This window comes from Mirounga angustirostris, unplaced genomic scaffold, assembly GCF_029215605.1.
Source record: "Mirounga angustirostris isolate CCGP_5_RB_7025 unplaced genomic scaffold, mMirAng1.0.hap1 SCAF_3, whole genome shotgun sequence".
In the NCBI taxonomy this organism is placed as follows: domain Eukaryota; kingdom Metazoa; phylum Chordata; class Mammalia; order Carnivora; family Phocidae; genus Mirounga; species Mirounga angustirostris.
In genome coordinates this window covers 152217524-152239931 of record NW_026991711.1, presented here as the reverse complement: position 1 = coordinate 152239931, position 22408 = coordinate 152217524, and the positions used below count along the sequence as shown (strand labels likewise).

Genomic DNA, 22408 nt, shown 5'->3' with positions numbered 1-22408 from the left:
ACACCCTATCTCTACTGCTCATTAGCTGTTACGATCTTAAACAACTTATGTAACTTTTAAGCTTCAGTTTCCTCAGTTTCCACAGTTACTACTAGAGACCGTGGGTAAGCTTAGCACAATGCTTGATATACGGTAAATGCAAAATAAATACATGTTGAATAAATAAATGTCACAGGAACACCCTCAGAGGATTCCCTAAAAGGAAGATATTTATCTTTCAAACACTTGTAGTAGCAAGGAGCTCATTCCATTGTTGGATAACTCCAATTATAGTGTAACTCAAATGATATGGTTTAACTCACACTAGTTTCATTGACATAAATTAGTCCCCCACCCTCAGTGTCTCCTGCTGTGCTTAAGAATCTTGAGAACCTCTCCGGGTCCCCTGTCATGTGTATCAGCAACCCATCTCCCTCAAGTACCCCTATTTTGGCCACTACCTCCGACGTAATTGGCTGCTGTGTGATGGTTACTTTTGGGGCAAAGCTCTTGGCAGCTAGTGCCCAAGGCTGCCACCACCACCGTGGCCTCAGGGCAGGAGTCACAATCCTCGTCTGTGCTACTTTGCCCCAAGCGTGGTTGAGAAGCTTTTCCCTTCATTCTCCTCAGGACATCAAAAGCCAAAACATGCAAGAAGTTGATCAAAGCTTAATGAAAGTCAGGGACAATGAATGGGAAAGGGAAAACAGAGAATAAGTCAATGTTCCATCCCTTCCATGAGGAAGCATGTCATTCCTAGCAGCCCACGTGCCTGGGGAGCTCCCCAGGGCCTCAGAAGGTGCCCTTCCTGGGAGATCCAGGCAGTTGGGCTCCAGGTCCCAGAGTTCTGATTTCTTGCCCCACCGCTGACCTCTGCTGAGGACCACTGGTGGGCGAGCAGTTCCAGTCCCTTCAGGGGAAACCCACCCGCATCATCACACAGTGAGTGACTCATCACCAGGGCATTTCCCCAAAGCTCTATCATTTAGTCTTTCCTCTTGCCACTTTGTTGTTAATGAAAATATTAGCTACTGCATCTGGTTTATCAGACAATCCTAGTTCATAAGAAGGTGAAATATGAAATGATTTTGTTTTTCTACAATCACTGCCTTCAACTCTGCACTGTTCACAATCTCCCTGTTGTGCCCCCTGACAGTATCTCTGGCAGACCTCTAGAGTTCTCCTCGCTTTCAGGGATAAAAAGCCCAATCCAGTTTAGTCCAATTTAAATCTTCAATCTTGCTTCAATACAATGACCACGTTCCCTCTCCCAGCCCTGGCCAGCTCCCCTACCACGGAGGGGCTTACCTACCCCTGGGCCACACCCCTCTGTGGCCCACCTCCTCCTCTCTGTGTGGAGACAGGGAAGAGGGACAGGAGGGACAGACAAATGTTTCTCACCTGCCTGGGGTGTTGAAGGCCTCTGTGGAAGTGCCAGCTGTTGGCTCCCTTTCTGTGGCAGACATCCAAATCTGGTTCCCTCATTGGTGCTTATGTGAATTTTCCAAAGGCCCAATAGGAGGGCTCCCACTTCACCCATTTCTACCATCTGCTCCTATTCTTGGTGATTCACCCCACTGTTTCTTGTGGCCAGGGTCGACTTTCCTGGCAGCCACCTCTCTTGGGTGGGATGTTAGTGAGATACCTGGCTGCCTTCCATGGCATCCCTTTGATCCAGGGTAAAACCACATATCCATTACCAAATGCTAAATGTTGGTCATGGAAGATTCTGCACTCTACCCCTTCTCTCTGCTCTGCCTCTCCTTCCAATTCTCTTTTCCATTTACCAAATTGCACAGAGCTGGACCAGCCTATATATGGTACGAGCAGACCCTCAATTGGTAAGTGAGGAGAGAGCAGGAAAAACATCTGAAACATTTTACCTGCTCAAAACTAGATATTATATTTGGGCCTTTATATATATGATCATATATGAGCCTCAAAACTGTATTATTGCCTGTATTTTATTGGTGAGGAAATAGTAACTCAGAGAGCTTAAGTACATTTCTCAGGATTGCACAGTTAATAGTGGTAGATCCAGGACTTAGACTCATTGCATCAGATTAAAGCCCTTTTACCTTTATACAATGTACCTCATATAGAAAGTTCTTGTGGTTGAACTGAATTCTGCATCCTTGGAACTTTAAACCCCTCAATCCTAATTCTGCTTTTAGAGCCACACTAACAAAGTCTAACCCTCTCTTTATGCCAAGAGTTTCGGATTTTGCTTACTCTAGAATTTGGCACATGGCTGGCTTTATCAGAAGATCAGGCAGTTATGACTTTTCATTTAAACATTTAAAGACAGTTACAGTCCCTGTTGCTTCTTTCCTCTAAGCTAAGTGTCTCCATCTCCTTCACCTGATTTTCTCATGCATCCAGACCCTGAGTAGTATTTTACAAACATATTTAAAGACTGGGAGAACTTTTGGCTTCCTTGTTGTTTCTCCATGTTTCTCTTTGGCTTTTTCCTATCCTACTTCCAGATCCTACTTTCTGCTCACCCTCTCCTTTCAGTTCCAGACTTGGTAGAGAAGGTACTGAATGAAGTCTTCCCTTTAGGCCTCAAAACTTCCAGATATAGCTCAAGATGGAGTTCAGTGAGCTACTAGTTGGTAGTAAGGATGGAGGCCTTCTCAAATTCTTTCACCATGATCCATTCTTGATCCTTCTCTTCCACAATAGGCTTTCAGATCCGTCTCATTAATTGGGAATACCAGTATACTCGTTCTTCTTCCTTTAGGCCAGTGGCCCACAATATTCTAGGAAGCTCTTAAGCTAAAATACCTGGGCTCACCCCCCTTACTTATCTTCTCTAAGGTGGATCACAGGCAGAGGTATAGTTGTAAAAGTCCCTAGGTAAATCTGAGATGCAGTCAGCATTGAGAACTACTGCTTTAGGTGAAGTTCAACTTCTCAGCCTCATCCCACCCCCAGCTGTGTGGCACTAATGGTGGGTATCTATTCTGCAAGCTTGTTTGCTCTTACAAATCAGGCATTTCCTGTTTCAGCCCCCTCTTGAACTGCCCCCTAATTTCTAACTGGATAGAGAGCCTAGTTCTTCATATTTATAGGGCATTAGTGATTGGCTTACTCTGAATCCATGGAATAATCAAGTTCTTCCTGACTCAGGTCACCAGCTTTGGTTCCTCTCTCTGATTCTCTTTGGCAATCCTTTCGGGCAACTTTCCCTCTCTGCCTCAGCCTCTCTGGAAGGATCTCCCTGAATGGCCTCATTAGTAGTAACACTAACATGCCTAAAACCCCGGAAGGCCAAATTACATTATGCACACCTACATCCTTCCTTCCCACAGTCATTCTGGACAGTACTAATCAATCAGGCTGTAGATTCCTCTCAGCCAAGGCATGGCCTCTGCATTCTCTTCAATGCAGTGCTCAGGTGGCCATCACTAACTAATTAGAACTGGCGTTGAAAATGGAACCTATCAGCCTTAAACACACAGTTTAAAGTGACTGAAATAATATCCAGCAAGGGAAGACGAGGGGCATCATCTTTATTAGCTCAGAACCTATTGTTATACAATAGGATTGTATAAGAGGTCCTTCAAAACCAGAGAGATAACATGCCCCGTGATAGCTCAAGTTCAGATGTGATGTAACTAGTGACAGTTTCCCATCACCCAGGTCGTTCACTCCCCTCACAATAACACTGGCCCCATTTTCCTTGGTTGAACTTTTTGGACTCTGCTTACAACATAATCATGGCCTTTACTCTGTTTTAAACTATAGTTTTCTTGTTATTTTGGGCTGAATATTCTTGTCCTCCCACAATTCATATGTCGAAGCCCTACCTCCCAAGTGACAATATTTGGAGATGAGGCCTTTAAAAGTTAATTAGGTTTAGATGAGGTCATGTAGGTAGGACCCCATGATGAGATCAGTGCCCTTTATAAGAAGAGGAAGACAGAGAGCTCTCTCTCTCCCCATGTGCATGCACCAAGGAAAAGCCATGCAAGCACACAGTGAGAGGTCATGGTCTGCAACCGGAAAGCAGGTCCTCACTGGACACAGAATAATCTGCCAAAACCTTGATCTTAGACTTCCCATCTCCAGAACTCTGAGAAATAAATGTCTCCTGTTTAAGCCATTCGGTCTATGGTATTTTGTTGTAGCTGCCTGAGCTTATAACTAAGGTATTTATACCCACTTACATATTGGGGATGGGATGAGGCCTTCAGAAAAAATTAGAATTTAACATATTAAGGGCTGAAGGAAGCTTTTATCCATTCTTTTTGTTCTTTTTCTTTCTACCCACTCTTTCTAGTCTTATTTGCGTTAACCAAAGAGTCAAGATTAAATTACCAGTTCTTATATGTTAAGGTTAACAGATGAAAAGGGGACAGTCTGAATTCATAATATATTAAAAATATGCATAAGAAAAAAAACTATGAAATGTACAAATCACAACAGCATGCAAGCATTTGCCTTTTTAGTCTAACGGAGTTAGAATTGGTTTCTTTCATCTCTAATTGCTATATTTTTAAAATATAATGTGAGTATATTATTTTATGATAAATATGATTCATGTTTTGAAATGTCAGAAGATTAAATTAATAAAATTAGTGTTATCTTTTAAAAGAAGACAGATTAAATTTCTTTTTTTGTAGATGTTCTATTTTTGTAGGGTTTTATAAAAGATACTCCCCAGGTGATATTTAGACAACAGGAATATTGAGTTTCAATTTATAAGAAATGATTAGGTTAGTTTACCGGAGTTTCATTACGAGGATCCTGAAGACTCTGCTGAAGAGCTTAAAAAATAAGTAAATAAAAAGATTTTCTCTTAAAATGAGTATAAAAGTTGAAGAAACAACTATTTCTCCCATAATTTTTTTCCTGACTTTGCAGTAGATCAGACCCTGTTTAAATCCTTACCTGGCTGATACCTGCTGTGTTTTACCCAGGCAGGTTACACCCACTGTGGACTTTCCTGTCTTCATCTCTACAGTAATCTCTATCTTGCAAGCCTGTTGCACTCATTGAAAAGAAATATATAAAAAGCACAAACCGCCTCACAGAAAAAAATGCCTGAATATAGTTCATTACAGTTGAAATTCTGAGCTCAAAATCTAATGTTCTTTTAATTTTCTAGCACAGTTTACTGATCTAAATCCCTTTTAGTATGTACCATGCAGGGCTGTACACTGTGCTGCCTCATCAAATATTGAAGCCATCAGAATTTTAGTGACACATTTCTCAAAAGAACATACAATAATTTGCATTGCAAAAACACATCATAAAAGAAATGGCATTTAAAAAAAAGAAAAGAAAAGAAAGAAATGGCATTTACTCATGAAGTTGGCAAATATATTTTTTCTGAGAATTCTAACTTCAGTACGATTAAATCTTCAGTGCAGTAAAGATTGGCTTCTCCATAGCACTAGATAAAGCAAGCAAGGAGTCTCTTCCCCCATCCTGACTCCACCTCTGAACTGCCAAGCGGGATCTTCCTGGCCCAAATCTTGCCCAGTATTGGCAGTACCTGCCCACCCTCTCTGTGGCCTCAGCACTTCCTTTACTCATGATTTCTCATATTTCACACCTGAGAAGATAGTTGGAACCAGATGATAGATTCTGACTTTGTTTTCATCTCTAAGACTTGATAGTTCTAAAAACATAATTTAAAAGAGTTTTTTGTGGGTTTTTTGTTTTGTTTTGTTTTGTTTTGTTTTGAGGAAAGCATGGCTGATTGAATAGCTGGAGAAATGAGCAGGTCTTATCTACACTGGATTGTAAAGTCCTTGAGGGTGTGTCTTTCCAAATATACTTCTTGCCATTTTCTGTATTTTTGAAATGAATAATATTAAATTTAAAGCAAAGAAATGTAAATGAAATATCTATTCTGCCATACATAGTGCATAAATTGTACTCTTGTGGAAAGCTCACGTTATCAAAAAATTTGTTATAAACATAACTATTTGCATGGGAGAGGGTTAGGATCTAGAGTTTTTTATACATAATTATTATTACTTTCATTGTTATTACAAACAAAACACAGAATTAGTATAACAAAAGAAAGCAGAGTTAAATGAGCAGCCAGCACACAAAGCAGCAATGTATTCCTAGCCTGTGTGAGCCATAGCATTTTCATTTTTCTTATTTTGGTGCTAGTTCTTGATTATAATTGTAGGAAATTTGTGTTATGCAAAACATGTTCTTTAATTAGTCAATTGTCTTTCAAGCAGTTCATGTTAAGAAAACTTGCTCTGAGGAAATAGTATCTCTACTTAATACCCAGGAATGGAAGTGTGGTCCACCTCATTCCAGATCTTTTAAAGGGACCCAGCCCATCTACCCCAACCCCTTTAGAATCCCTGATTTTGAATCTTTGTCCTATTTTGGTTCCATATCTTGGCTCTTGGTCTCCCCACAGACCTCCAGACTGGTATCCTGATTTCAGATTTAGTATCTCAGAAGCCTCTTCAGGACAGAGTTCTCAACCAAGCCAACCGGGGGTAAGAAGAGATCCTCTGTCCCTGAGCACTGGCACAGCGTGTGACATCTGCTGGCCTCTGCCCAGTTCTCACCTCTTCAGAGAGGAATACTGTATAGGTGTGACCAGTAAGTAAGAAACACCCGTTAGCACTCTCAATTATTTTTCAGCCTCATTTGTGGATGCTCACTGATATGGCTGATCAGAGCAAGACAGATTCTTATGCCTTTGGGAGGTTTGATCCAACCTAGTTTGGAAGAAAAGACTAGGATTTCTTCCCATCTGGAGATTCCATAGCCTATTCTTATCAGTGTTTGCAACTATAGAACAAAGTTATTTTGAGCAAGGATTTGTAGTTTACAGCTCGATTCTTTCAGTGTGAATAAGCAGTGCTATTTATAGTTATCTCATTTTATTGCTTTAATTTATGTATCTGCAAGAATCTGTTCTAATTGTGGGTGATTATCAGGAGGGAAATGTGCTCTCATGCACCTCAGGGGATTTGTTTGTGAGCTTCTGGTTTTAAATAGCCCATTTATTCCCCAGTGTATAGAAAATCAATTTTATGGATCTTCAAACATATATAATAACCATCATGAATAATAAGGTAAATATTAAAGTGATATTAGCACATTACTTGCTTTAATGGTTTTTCTTTTCTAACTGTAAAGTTACCTATGTTTCTACTATGTACTTTCAAGGGTATTTCTAGTGTAATACAATACAAAGAGAGACTTTGACCCTCTCTATGTACTACTAGGAGAATTCAAAATTGGTTAATAGCACCGATGGGGAGATACAAGGCCTCAAACAACAGAGAAGATCCTCTAAGGCATAGAAATGACAGGACTGGATTTCTGCTAGCTATAGATGACCTTAAGGAAGCATGATATGTCCAAGCTGAGCTCACCAGCCCTAACAAGTATTTGATATGTGTCTTTCCAATCCAGCCTTCTCGGTAACATAGAGTTACATTTCTCAACCAAAAATTAGATGAGAAGATTCTTTTTTTTTTTTTTTAAGATTTTTTTTTAAGATTTTATATATTTATTTGACAGAGAGAGACACAGTGAGAGAGGGAACACAAGCAGGGGGAGTGGGAGAGGGAGAAGCAGGCTCCCCACCGAGCAGGGAGCCCGATGCAGGGCTCGATCCCAGGACTCTGCGATCATGACCCGAGCCGAAGGCAGACGCTTAATGACTGAGCCACCCAGGCGCCCCAGATGAGAAGATTCTTTTTCTCAAAACTGAAAATGCATTTTTGTTGCCTTATTTATACTGTTCCCCGCAACAGTACCATATTCTTTAATACTCTAGGCCTTTGTATGTTATTTCATCTGACCTTAATGCCATTGTTCACCTATCAAAACCCTACTCCTATTGAAGGATATTAAATGATACCACTTCCAAAAAATCTTTTCTGATCAAAATCAACCCTCCCCAGTTAAAATCAACTCCCCTCCGTCCTCATTTGCAACTTATTAGTTATTTCATTTTTTTTATATCATGACTAGTTGCTATATCAACTTGTCCATTTCTACACTCCTAGAATTCAGATTGTCTCATTTATCTATGCATATCCCACAAAGTCCCTATGTACCTCCTCACATAAGTTGTAAAGGAGAAGTTATATAATTGCTATATGAGCACAATAGAGAGAGATGGAATGCACTAGAATATCCCCCTCATTGTCACAGTCCTATCAATGGGAAATTTGGAATCCAAAGAATCTGAGTGAAGCCTGAGCCGCCTTCTTGGACAGCTGGTTTGGTGACTTAAATCTTCAAGTTGGGCCCAGTAAAGAAACAAGTGTTTCTTGCCCTCAAAAACAGTGGGTTCCATTTTTCTGAAAAGAGTAAGAAAAAAGCCATGCTAATAGGAGAAATATCCTTTCTTCGATGTGAGTTTAGATTGTGTTGTCTTGCACAAAAAGTAATGCTTACATTGGTGAGGTGTGATTACTTCCAGGTTACCAGCAAGGGAAACCGATTGCAGTTCTCATGGTGGGGAGATGAAACTGGGATTAGAACATCCAGTTTCACCCTCATTCAGGGGCCTAGAGTCTGTCCCTCCCCTCCAGAGCTGACTGAACCAGCATCAGTGCCCCGAAGAACACCTTGTCAAAGCCTCTTCCTCCTATGGAAGAGATTTCCCAAGAGAGAGGATGAGCCCCTTAATGAGGAGTAGGGGAAGATGGAGGTGGGGAAAGGACAGGAGGATGTATCTACAGAAGACATCTTTCCTTTAAAGCCCAAGTTGGGAAGGGGCTTTCCTAAGATGGGACAAGGAAATACCTTGGATAGAAACACAACCAGGGTTTCTCTCACACTGCCCTGCTATCCTGGGATTTGACACTCCCATGGAGAAAAACAATAACAACAACAAACCATTTCATGGAGGCTCTATTTATTTCATCAAATAGGGAATGGCAAGCCAAGGGATCAGGCAGAGACAGAGCTGGAGGGTACTCTGACCTCAAGCGGATTACTAGAACTGGTCATACCTGGTTAACGGCAGTAATGAGGAGACCTACTGTCTACAGAAACAAAGAACATGATGAGGTGTAGAGATGGTCACACTGGATTCCCAGACTGTATCCATATGTTAGTAGAAAACATCCTAAAAACAGATAGGAGGGAACAGCAACTCTTTCTGCCCATGGGTCCTGTCCCCGTGCTTTAATAAAATCACCTTTTTGCACCAAAGACGTCTCAAAAATTCTTTCTTGGCCATCGGCTTCAAACCCTAACATCTTTTCTACATCATTAAAGGGCTGTTAATAATCCTACATATTTGACCTTTCTTCAAGAGAGCTTTAAACTTCTCTACATTTGTCAGTTCCTTGTCCTTACAGCCCTCACCTGAGAGGTGTATAGAGCTAAATCCACCAGTCAAAATCTCTTTCTTTTCCTTTGGGGAACAAAAAAAGGAATTTCTTTGGGCGCCTGGGTGGCTCAGTTGGTTAAGCGACTGCCTTCGGCTCAGGTCATGATCCTGGAGTCCCAGGATCGAGTCCCGCATCAGGCTCCCTGCTTGGCAGGGAGTCTGCTTCTCCCTCTGACCCTCCTCCCTCTCATGCTCTCTGTCTCTCATTCTCGCTCTCTCAAATAAATAAATAAAATCTTTAAAAAAAAATGATTTAAAAAAAGGAATTTCTTTTATTTATTAAAATTTTTTAAATTTAAATTCAATTAATTAGCATATAATGTATTATCAGGTTCAGAGGTAGAGGTCAGTGATTAATCAGTTGCATGTAATACCCAGTGCTCCTTACATCACGTGCCCTCCTTAGTGTCCTTCATTCAGTTACCCCATCCCCCCACCCTTTTCCCCTCCAGCAGCCTTCAGTTTGTTTCCTATGCTTAAGAGTCTGGTTTGTCTCCCTCTCTGATTTCGTCTTGTTTTATTTTTTTCCTCTCTTCCCCTATGGTCCTCTATTTTGTTTCTTAAATTCCACATATCAGCGAGATCATATGATAATTATCTTCTCTGATTGGCTTATTTTGCTTAGTATAACACCCTCTATTTCCATCCTCATCATTGCAAATGGCAAGATTTCATTTTTTGATGGCTGAGTAGTATTCCACTATGTATATATACCACATCTTCTTTATCCATCCATGTTGATGGACATCTGGGCTTTTTCCATAGTTTGGCTATTGTGGACATTACTGCTATAAACATTGGGGTGCAGGTGCCCCTTCAGATCACTACATTTGTATCTTTGGGGTAAATACCCAGTAGTGCAATTGCTGGGTCGTAGAATGGCTCTATTTTCAACTTTTTGAGGAACCTCCATAATGTTTTCCAGAGTGACTGTACCAGCTTGCATTCCCACCAACAGTGTAAGAGGGTTCCCCTTTCTCTGCATCCTCGCCAACATCTGTCATTTCCTGACTTGTTAATTTTAGCCATTCTGACTGATGCGAGGTGGTATCTCATTGTGATGAGTGATGTTGAGCATTTTTTTCATGTGTCTGTTGGCCATTTGTATGTCTTCTTTGGAGAAATGTCTGTTCATATCTTCTGCCCATTTCTTGATCGGATTATTTGTTCTTTGGGTGTTGAGTTTGATAAGTTCTTTATAGATTTTTGGATACTAGCTCTTTATCTGATATGTCATTTGCAAATATCTGCTCCCATTCTGTCTGTTGTCTTTTGGTTTTGTTGGCTATTTCCTTCTAAAACAGGAATTTCTAAAAAGAGTGACACCCTGGACATTATCTCATGTGAGGGCTGTCCTCCCACCCTTTTCTGATCACTTACACACCTGTCCAAGAACCCAGTGCTGAGCATAAGGAGAGATTGCAGGTGGAGAAGTAGGGCACCTGCTACTCAAATAGGACTTGGGACCAAGTGCTAGATTATGGTGTTCAGATCCAAAGTGTTCTAGGAAAGGTGGCAGGTTTGAGAGAGCTGGGATCTCAGGGAAGGCCTGGCACATAAGTAAATACTTGCTGAATGGATGAGTGAGCAAATAAATAAAGGATCAAGGCTTTAAGAGATTTGGAACAATAATGACTTATGTTCACAGCTGTGTGGGACTTACCAGTTTACTAAGGTCTTACTTATTTTTATCTCATTTGAGTCCTATAACAGCCCTGTAAGAAAAGCAGGGCAGAAATTGTCCTTTCCATTTTCCAGATAATGACATTGAGTCCCAGAGGGATGATGTAACTTTTATTAATCCAGCACACATTTACTGAGTGCTGATTATGTACTAGGACTTGCGCTAGAGGCTAGAGATGCAGAAATGAAGTACATTAGGTCCAAGATGCTTGGTCTGATGGAGGAGCTGGAAGAGTAAACAGTTGTGAAATGAGACCAGCGCTGTTAGTGTGCTCGGGGGGCGTAGAAGCAGGAGGGCATGTGTACCTCTGCCAGGCACGGGGAAGGTGAGACTGCATTTGGGTCTATAAGGATGAAGAGGAGTTTATTAGAAGAGTGTTGTGAACAGAAAGAATACATGTCTAAAGGGACAAAGCAAGAAATAACATGGCATATTTAAAGTGTAATTTGGTATAAAAGTGGCACAGGTTGGTAGGGAGAAGGCTTAGGGGAGGATAAAGTTTAGAGAGTTTATTCTTCGGTTAGTTGGTTCTTTGTCAAGTTAAACAGCTTGGGCTTGATCTTTAGAGCCATGGGGAGCCATGAACATTTTTGAAACAGGAATGATAGCCCTGTGCTGAGCCTTTCCTGGAGTATTCATGTGTTTACTGTTTTGGCTTTTTCCTTTCAAAATTCAGCTCGGGAGCTGCCTCCTATGGTAGACTCTCTTGACCATCATGCCTTCAAATTGGGTTAGATATCAGATGTTTCTTGTGGGCTTCCTGGGCCAAGGCTTCCCTCCGTCTTATGACTTGTCTACTGACTTGTTACCCTGTGTTTACATGCTTTTTCACTCTAATCTGTGGCCACTCAGAGGTCATACACCATTTCTGACTCATATTTGTAGTCCCTATACCCAGCACTGGGCTTGACCCAGAGCAACGTGCTCAGTAAGTATTTGCAGAAGGAATGAATGGGAGGAACTGGGTTCCACCCCAATCCTGAGACAACATTTGGAGCAGATGGCTTCAGTGACTGATAGTAAAGCTGGAGTCAAAGATGCTTCCGACCAGAATTTTGACTGCATGTTCAAACTGCTCATCATCGGCAACAGCAGCATTGGCAAAACTTCCTTCCTCTTCCGCTATGCTGATGACACCTTTACCCCAGCCTTCGTCAGCACTGTGGGCATTGACTTCAAGGTGAATACAGTCTACAGCCATGAAAAACGAGTGGAGCTGCAGATCTGGGACACAGCTGGACAAGAATGGTACCGGACCATCACCACAGCCTATTACCGTGGGGCCATGGACTTCATTCTGATGTATGACATTACCAGTGAGGATTCCTTCAATGCTGTCCAAGATTGGGCTACTCAGATCAAGACCTACTCCTGGGACAATGCACAGGTTATCCTGGTTGGGCACAAGTGTGACATGGAGGAAGAGAGGGTTGTTTCCACCGAGAAGGGCTGGCTCCTTGCAGAGCAGCTTGGGTTTGACTTCTTTAAAGCCAGCGCCAAGGAGAACATCAGTGTGAGGCAGGCCTTCGAGCGGCTGGTAGATGCCATTAGTGACAAGATGTCTGATTCGCTGGACACGGACCCCTCCATGTTGGGCACCTCCAAGAACACCCGTCTCTCGGACACCCCACCACTGCTGCAGCGGAACTGCTCGTGTTAGATTCTGCATCTCTACTAAATTATCCCTGATTACCTGCCACGACTGGAAGATCAGCCTGTGCCTGGGATTGCATGCAATAGACAGGCCCATGAGATACGAATACTGTTAAGTGATGTTTTTGAAGGCCTTCATCCCTTATATGAAGTAGGCAAAACTCAAATTTATTCATTCATATTTACTCATTCAATAAATGTCTAGTATGTGTCAGGAAAAAAAAAGATAGGAGGGGCCTCATCATTCTCTGGTGATGAATAATAGGGATTCTGATATGAAATTTCCCTTTGGACTTTCATAGCTGGAGGCTCAGGGTAGATGAGTAGAGATTTAGGGTACCATAAGTGGAATCTTTGCTGAAATAAATCATTTACATAGGGAAAGAAGGCAAAAAATATACTCATATATCTTCTCAATATATAGGGAAGATAATATAAGCATAACCTAACAAAGATATCACAAATTCAAGCCAATATTCTTTAAATATTGTTCCATATGTGTTTAATAGGGTTGGGGATAAACTGATATTTTATTAACAAAAGCTGTATACTTCCTTATGTTCAAAAGAATTTATTTATTACATAACCTGAATGTAGCACATTTTCACCTTTCAGTTTTTCCATCACTGCTGTCACTAATATCAGTCCAACTTTATTTTGCTGAACCCATTGGAATTTGCTTCATTTGGAAAAGAATACTGTTCCAGTTTCAATTAGCTTTCAGTTATAGAATCTTAAAGTAATTATCTGACCCAGCAGACAGCCAAAACTGTTCTATTTAATTTTTTCAAATCACAATCAGAAAATGAAATGTATTCTGTGCAAAAAACTTAAAAGAAACAAGAGAAAGACACCTTCTTCAGGGATTTAGTCCTATAGCCCAAAGTCAAGACTAAAATAATTTGGCCAAAAGATCCAACGTATCTATACTATAGTTCTCTCTCTGTCCCTCTGTCTTTCTCTTCTTCCAGTTTTATTTTGCAGTTTTTTGAAGTAGGAAACTTCCTATTAAGTGCTCAAAATGTAGGTAATAAAACAAATCACTTGTTTCCAGTAGACAGCATCATGCCTTGCCATATTTGGTGTCATAATTTTATTTTATTTATTTTTTAAAGATTAATTTATCAATGTAAGAGAGAGAGAGGAGAGAGAATGCGCACAGGGGGAAGGGCAAAGGAGAGAGAGTCTTAACCAGACTCCATGCTGAGCCCAGAACCCCACACAGGGCCCGATCCCACCACCTTGAGATCACGACCTGAACCAAAACCAAGAGTTGGACGCTTAACCGACTGCACCACCCAAGCACCCCTGGTGACATAATTTTAGCCGGTTGAGACTTCAGGAAACCATCCGCTGATCTCATGTTTGGTATCCAGCTTAAAATTGCAGTATACAATAGGCATTTGTATGTTGCAAGATACTCACTAGAGATTGTTTGATATTTCTACTCAAGAACACCAAAGGAGCAGAACAACTTACATTTAACCTGTTAAGCAATTAATCATCACCATATTCCCAATTTGTTCCAGTGTGTCTATGTGAATTCCTATAGACTAGAGTCCCAGGACAATCAACAGGCTAGTTACCTTTTAAACCAGGTCTGAGTTTAAAAGAATTCCTTTTGTGGGAAATCCTGTAGGACTCAATAATTAAACAGTTCGTTGGTTTCTTTCAGAGAACATTGCTATGAAATTATTTGAAACTGGCCGTTTCACTATTTGTGATGTCATCAGTCACTAGTTGGGCTGAAAAGTTGAGCTTTTTTTTTGTTCTGTAGTGACATGTTTAGTTTACATGGATACTATTAATGTCTCCTCCCTGTTCCTAGAAAAACAGATAGTTATAATTCAATGAGTCTTTTAGTCTGTTTTATTAGGAAGTTTGTAAAATTCAGAAATCAAGAAATTTCCTCTGGAAAACAATGTTAGTTTTCTAGGGCTGCTGTAACAAAGTACCACAAACCCAGTGGCTTAGCCAACAGAAATTAATTTTCTTACAATTCTAGAGGCTAAAAGTCCAAGATCAAGGTGTCAGCAGAGCTGGTTCCCTCTGAGGGCTGTGAAGGAAGGATCTGTTCCGGCCTCTCTCCCCATCACCTTGTAGTTGGCCACCTTCTCTGTCTCCTGCCCTCTGTGTGTGTCTGTGCCTCAATTTCCTCTTTCTATAAGGGCAGCAATCGTATTAGATTAGGGCCCACTCATCACCCCATTTCAATTTAATTAGCTCTTTAAAGACCCTGTCTCCAAATATGGTTACATTCTGAAGTACCGGGGAGTTAAAACTTCAACCTATGAATTTTTAGGGGGATAGAATTCACCCTGTAACATCTGGAAATGAACTTTTGAGTCAGGGCTGCACATGGGCTCTCCAGCAAAGTGAGTCCCAAGTAAGTGGTATTCCCAAACCATGCCAGCACCCGGCTTGACATGCACCCCGGGCTTGCTTTCTTCTTCTCCTCTTCAGCTTCAGCTTCATGACATCTGCTCCTCAGAAGGCTGTAGGGAGAAAGCTCACTGTATAGCCACCAGCCTATGAGATCTCCAGAGTCTTTGTCCAGGGTGTAGGGTCTGCTCCCACAGCTGCCGGTCTCTAGGGTGTCTTGGCCATGCTCCAACCACACTTGTCAACTGGGATCCTGAAGCAGCTCTGGCCATACTCCAAATCTCACAAATTCTTCTTGACTAACTCACTCAGCTCCAGCCTCCAGCTCCTCACTGCACAGAGGACCTCAAATCAGGCCAAGGGATTTAGAGGAGATTTGAGCGCCTGATTTGAGGTCCTCTGTGCAGTGAGGAGCTGGAAGCTTGACAAGGTCAAGTTCTCCACTATCCATCCAGTAATAGCCAAGTACTGGGCCAGTGGCATCCTTTGCCCACTACCACTACCTGCCCCTGAGGTCAGGGCCCACCTTCTGTGGTGGAAAGCTTAGGGATGTCCTGCTCTGTTGGAAAGGCCAATTATGAATGTGGAGAGATCAGATGGATGTCCTCAAATTCCTGAGTCCAGGAGGACCCCTTCTGCTGGATGGGCCGAGGTGAGGTGATGTGCTCACTGCCATCAGCGGAAGGGCCTCTAAAGGTAGCACAGCAACTAAGCCCAACTAATTGTGGCTCCTTGGCACAAAGGACCATGGCGAGTGGGGGCTTACTCCAGTAGTGACCCATGACCTGCAGGCCAGCTGGGTTCCCCCAGGTGGCTCCCAACCCTGGTGTAAGGTACTCATGGCCTCTCTAGACCAACTCTGCCTCCATCCACATGGCTCCCCCAAGGTCCTGCTCCCTTCTCCCTGGCTCCACTGATCTCACCTCCTTTCTTCCTGGGAAGGGGGTAATTACAGTCATAGTTTTCTTCCAGTCTCTTTCCTATGTATTATTATTAGAACATAAATTCTATGCCCTATTTCCTTAAAGGCCTTTCCTTCCAATTCTCACAATGCTTTTCTCCCCTCAACAAAAACTCACCTCATTCAGATCAAAAGCTTTGGCTTCTATGCATGTGTGAGGGCAGGGAATATATGGGAAATCTCTGTAAGTTCCCTTTGATTTGGCTGTGAACCTTAAACGGCTCTTAAAAAAAAAAAAGCTTGGCTTCCAGAACTATTGTTTCTGATAGACTCTTACAAAAGAACCTCTTTTTTAAATAAGAAAAAAAAAAAAAGCACTGACTGTTTCTTTATATTTGCATATTGGCTGGAACCTCCCTAATTCTCCTTTAATCAATGTGGATGGCTCTGGGGGAGCAGAAGGAAATACAAAACAGAAACAAACTCACAGATTCATATTTCAAGACATCACCTCACTAAGTAGGTAAACTCACTATTTTTGGCAGTCCTATTCCACCTTGTGAATTAGAAGCAGGTAAAAGCCAGTTGTCAGGGACAATACTGAAAGATAGTGAGGAGAGGATGATGGGGGTTCCCGACACTTTTTAGCTTCCCAGTTTCTGCCCAGCTAGAACCCTCTTATCCTCATATCCTTAAACATCACTGTATTTCTAAAATAAATTTCTAATTTTTCTTCAGCTAGCTCAAGTGAGCTTATATATTTAGCAACCAAAATGGTGCTAATGAATACAGTTTTATAGTTTCAAAGCTAATCTACATTTTCCTGTCTTGAAAAAAAAAAACACTATAGACAGTAATAGGTGGTTAAATGGCCCAAAACTTTTAATTATGAAAATCTGTATTATTTATTGCAACTCTGTAGTTAATATTTTCTTGATAAGGATATCAGAATGTGGTTGCAACATACAATCTTATGTGTTGGTATGCATCTGGAAAGAGATGTGGACAAGATAATATACTAGCTCCCGTATGCCAACTGGTAGTTGCTGGCCTCGGATGTCTTCTCCTGCTAAGGGCTTCCTCTGAGCATTGAGGATTAGCAAGAAGAGAGTGGACCTTGGGAGCAAGAGGCAGTGTTCCATCCTCAGTCACTACAGGATGCTCTGATGTTGTTGACTACCTTGCCTTGCTTTGAGGTCTGCCGTATCCTAGGGATGCAAGTTGTTTCCTTCCTGTATTGTGTTCTCACTGTCTGACCCTTTCCTTTTAGGGAAATTGTGCACGCCCCCTTCTTGGGAATTTTGGTCCCATGGCTCCTTCTAAGCAAACAGTGATGTGACCCAACTTCTCACAGCTCACTGGAAGGTGTCCCTGCCTTAAGCTGGAGCGATTACATTCTCTCAGTAGGGAATTTGGAATTGGGCTTTCCAGACTCTCATCCGTCCTGGTTGAAGTCTGGACAGAAAGTCATTGTCAGGCTGAGCCAGGCAGCCATGAGCAGCCTGAAGCAGCCGCTGCTGGTCTGACAGACATGCAGAGGGAAGGGCAGAGTGGGAAGCCTTCAGCTTCAGTGATACAGGAGGAGAGAATAACTTTCGCTTCAAAATCCCCAGCTTCTTGGGCTTCAGTTCTTCCCGAAGCTGCACTGACCTCCTGTCCTGGGTTCCTTGAGATATCCTTGTATCCTTCCAAAAAAACTTTCTGTGTGCTTAAACTGATTTGAATGAGCTCAATAAAGAGCTCACTGTAGGAGCCAGTCATCGTGTAAGATAGAGTATGTAGCCTGCCACCCATTCACCTGATTCTCAAAACAGGGAATAGCAAATAAAAAGAAGATAATCCAAGTTTGTTTTTTCCCTTCCCATGTATTTTTTCAAGCAGAGATGTATTTCAATTTCTTCAATTTGCTTTTCAATATGAAGAGAGATTTAAGAACTTGTTTTACCAAGTGCCATTTTATTTTCATTGTAGGCCTAGATGTGAGAGCCAAAAGATATGAGATGATAGATTGAGTTCTCATTTTAAATAATATTGAGGCCATTGGATCCTTTTCCTCACAAATTTCAACTATTTGTCGGGTGACCTAGTACCAGAAATCTCCTACCATTTGTAGGATTCAGGTTGAACTCTAATGAATAAAAAAGCTACCTGGAAATGAAATGCCATCCTTGTCCAAAATAGATGCGGACAGCTTGGTTGTAGCCTTCTAGATGATTAAATCTAGAAGACATCAAGGAGGTTAGGGCTTCTTAACCTGGAGTCCATTATATATTGGGTGAGGCTATGAGTCCACTGAAATGTATGCAAAAGGTCTGTATATATTATGAGGAGGGGATCAATAGACTTCATCAGATTATCAAAGGGCACATGTTACTAGAAACCTGTGAAAGTCCAACCTTTTTTTTACAGATGAGGAATGACAGCATCGCAAAGATGTGACCCAGGAAGCCACATATAAAGACAATGGCAGAGCCCAGGACTGGAATCCTGATGTCCTGAACCTTAGTCAATATTCTTTTGCTGCAGACAGCACCTCCTAAATGCTCAAATAAAAAAGCCCCTTTATTAATTTTTTTAAAGCCCTTTTTTTAAGTAGGATTGTAACAAGTAAAGCATGTCCTTTAATGGAAAGAAAAGTTGCAGATTCCAAGAATTTCTTTCCTCAGTAACTATTAGCAATAACAAACATTGTAAGATAGCATCATAGATTCTTGAGATACTCATGGAATCAGGTAAGGCAGTATCTGTTCCTCGTAAATAAGACTGACAATTTTAGAGCACCTTTGTGTTTTTTTATATGCCATAATCCCACAACAACCTTGGAATTTGGAGAATATCTCTTATGATTTACATTTTACAAATGAGAAGACTGAAGGTCAAAAAGTTTTAATGACTCGCTTAAACGTCTCATCACCTGAAGATAAAACCAGTTATAAAATGGAGGCTTTTTGACGCCCAGTCCTTTGAACTGTAGCACTTGGCTTTGAACTGCCAAAGTGTACCGCTCTGGATGAGGGAAATGTAGCTTTAGACCTGAGATATAAAGTGATGTGTTGGTGGCGGTCAAAAAAATGGTAGATGCACCAGGACTCAAGTTAATGTTTTTTGAATTGTCTCTAACCACTAATAAGAAGTAAGAAGCTTTTTGTTTGGGGAAGTAACACAAGTCTTCCCTAGTGGAGAAGCAAAGTGGTGCAGGAGAAAGAGCGCTAGACCAGGGAGGGTCTTGTCCCAGCTCTGTCACTTAGAGGCTGTGAGACTGTTAACAAGTCACTTAACAGGGAGACCTGGGTTCATTTTGAGAATAGGACATGTGCTCTCAACATTCTATACTCTTTCAATAGGAAAGGTTCCTTAGACTCTTCCATCTGTGTGTATCACCACCCATATGGTAGCATTTACCTTATTAGAATTCTGGTGCCCCACCTGCAGTCAAACAAACATAAAATGGACATCTTGTGAGAGGTTTTGAGAGAATCAAGTGAATTTTAAAAGCTACTCTTGTTAAGTTAAAGACAGCAAATTTCAAAGAATGAGGCTAATTTCCTTAACTCAGAGGGTTTTTTTATAAAAGTTAATGACTTTGTAGACTACTAAAATTTGAATTTTTATAGGTCTTTACTCTTGATTCTCATGTTCTTTGAGTTGGGGCAGGCCTGTCTTCCCAAACTGCCAGGATGTGGTGGGGCACATACACCTTGTTAGCTCTGCTATGCACGCATCCACTCCCTTTGGTGGCAGAAGCAAAGAGCAGATATATCAAGTTGCCTGTCATGGAATTAAAGTCATCAGAGCTCATCATTTCTGTGAGATCAGGGAGAGTATGAACTTCAGCTACTAGAGTGTTCTAACCTTACCTCAAAGCCGCCTTTAGCATGAGGAAAACAAGTACATTCTAGAGGTTGAAACGTATTTCAAATCTTTAAAGATATATTCATTGGTGAATTGTTACTGTCTTCTTCTAAACATTCTCTTCATTCTTGATTTTTGCTGTTTCTGAAGGCTTAAAAACTGTACATAAGCAGTGATAAAATAAAAGTAGTGTTTTAAAACAAACACAAGATTATTATAAATAGCCAAATGATTGTGATGGTGGCCTGGCATCATGGGTTGAGAATCATCAGTATTTTACTATTAAAAGGTAATTTTACTGAAACACATAGAAAAATAAAACAAATGTCTTTTACACAAATCTGTTCTGCTGTAAAGTTTGGTGTTCCCAATGAGATTTTATAGGATCCTACTTTAGTCTTTTGAGATGCAGACTATTGACAGGAGCTGGGATGAGGAGCTTAAGGATTCTAGGTGCACTGAGTTCTGGAGCACTTGACCTGAGCTCCAGACTTTTCAATGTCTAGACTTTTGTTTCCAAGTAAATCCTAAATAGCTCTACTAAGACCAACTGAGGCCTTCAAACTCAACACGTCAAACAGAGCTCCCTGTGGAAGGCAGCTCCCACAATGGCCCGCAGTGATATCTGTTTTTTGGTATTCATGCTCTTGAGTGAAGACAGAGAATGGATCTGGGTGGTGGGCAGTTTGTGGTTCTTACTCTTTGCATTTGTTCAGAATAATGTTGTTTAGCTCATGAATGTTTGGAGTTCAGGAATCGTACCTTAATTTGTTCTTATGTCCTTAGATGTGCCTTAAAAATGTCAGTGATGATCATTTTTGTTGTATTTAGAAAACCCTTGAGTTTCAAAAAAACGTTTTAACAAAACATGATTTCTCTATCTTAAAAAAAGACCTTCCATTTAAGAAATAAAGTACAATACTCATATATTTGATTTTGAATTTATCTTAAGCCATCAAGGCCCATGCTGCTGCTTCTTCAACCCTTCCATGTTTGTCTCATTAGAAGCCGGCACATTGGCTCACATAAAGGAGCTGGAGGCAAGCTGTGTTTTTTAAATGTACAGTCTAATTTCCTTCCTCCTTAGGGACAGAAACCAAAGCAGAAGCAATGATCACCTATAAACTAATTCCTTCTCTAGGTATCAATGAGTTCCTAAATCTCTTGGAGCAGTTTTTCCTTTCATAAAACAAGGGAAATAATGCCAAACTTGCAGGGTGTGAAAAGGATTAATTAGGTCACAACTGCAAGCTTTAAGTGAAAGTACTATTTCCAGAATTTTTGCACTCAGTTCAGGAAAGGAGAATGGGCTAGATTTCACAATTGTAAAATTAGCTTTTTCTCTTTGTAATTAATAATTTGTGGGTGAAATTTGGAGATGTAAATGGAGTTAAATGAACCCTGGTTCCAAATCTAGCAAATTTGTTTCTTTCTCTGAATCCCTCCTGTCTCTCCTCCCTCTGAACACACTGAAAACACACCTTAACCTTTCATCATGGTATTAAGGTTTATTTGTGGATTATCAGCTTATCTATATAACAGACTTTGCTCTTGGTGGAGTCTCTCTAGGAAAATGATTTCAAATCCTCAAAAGTCCTTAACTCTAGCTTGGACTTTTTATATTATCTTTTTTTTTTTTTGCTATCGCTTGCTGCCTACATGGCAGCCCTACTCACATGTACCTACAACTCCAAAACAGAACGTGTGTGAAACAAAGTATTATCGAACACTGAACTCTTTTCTTTCCTAAGTTTGCTACTCCTTTACTTTTCCCAGGGTCAGAGGCACTGGATAATCTCCATCCAGTGGAGTGTTCCTTTCTGATGAGCCATTTAGTCTGTTATCAAGTCCTGCTGCTTTATCATCAATGATCTTGATCGCTGTCTTCCTCTATTAGTGAGTGTCCCTCAAGGGAAGGGACAATGTCTTAAGATCTTTGTGTTCCCAGTTCCTAACTTTGTGCCCGGATATTTTCAAGCAGATGGCTTAACAAGTGTTTGCTGAGTGAATGAATTATTGCACGATTGGGTAGCCACCATTCTTGTTCCCCTTGGTCCTTATTCTCACTGCTCCCTTTGGCCACCTGAGTGTTGGACACTGCAGCAATATCCTAGTTACTACTTCCCTACCTCAGTGCCAGATTCCAGCCCTCAACACCTTATTTTAAAGATCCAATTTGTATTACTTTGCTCTTGTGTTCCAAACATTTTTGGACTTTCACTACCCTCCTGAAAAGCTTCTGATTACATCCCAAATAAAGGAGAACTTCATAGAAGTTTCAAAAGATTTCATTTAATGGACATTCTCTTTTCTAGATGTTTCATCTCTAATGAAATTTTTGCTTGAATTCTTTGCTCTAGTCCATTACATTTCCCAATGGTACTTGAATGTGACGTTCCTGCTCCCCAACCCGGGCCTGGCCCAGGCAGTGCAATGTCCTTTTACTTCTCTGCTTAAATACCCGCCTTCAGAATGGCTTGATATTTACTTCCTTTAGGAAGCTTCTGCTGGAATCTGGACCACTAACAACTAACCAGCTGATCAGTACTCATAGCCTAGTTGTTCCTATGCGTTTAGTTAAGCTTCATCTGCACTTTAAAGTGTTTACTGTGCTAGA

The 22408-nt window shown here is 41.0% G+C and overlaps 2 protein-coding genes across 2 annotated transcripts in view; both read left to right on the top strand.

Moving 5' to 3' along the window:
• The window catches only part of NEMP2 (nuclear envelope integral membrane protein 2), a 369626-nt gene that overhangs the window by 162100 nt on the left and 185118 nt on the right, over positions 1-22408 (top strand). The gene's annotated exons all lie outside the window — the stretch shown is intronic.
• On the top strand, positions 11979-13030 carry LOC123838352 (ras-related protein Rab-3B-like). Its single transcript, XM_045867376.1, has one exon. It carries the CDS (start codon positions 12004-12006, stop codon positions 12661-12663), a length of 660 nt encoding a protein of 219 aa, XP_045723332.1. The 5' UTR covers positions 11979-12003; the 3' UTR covers positions 12664-13030.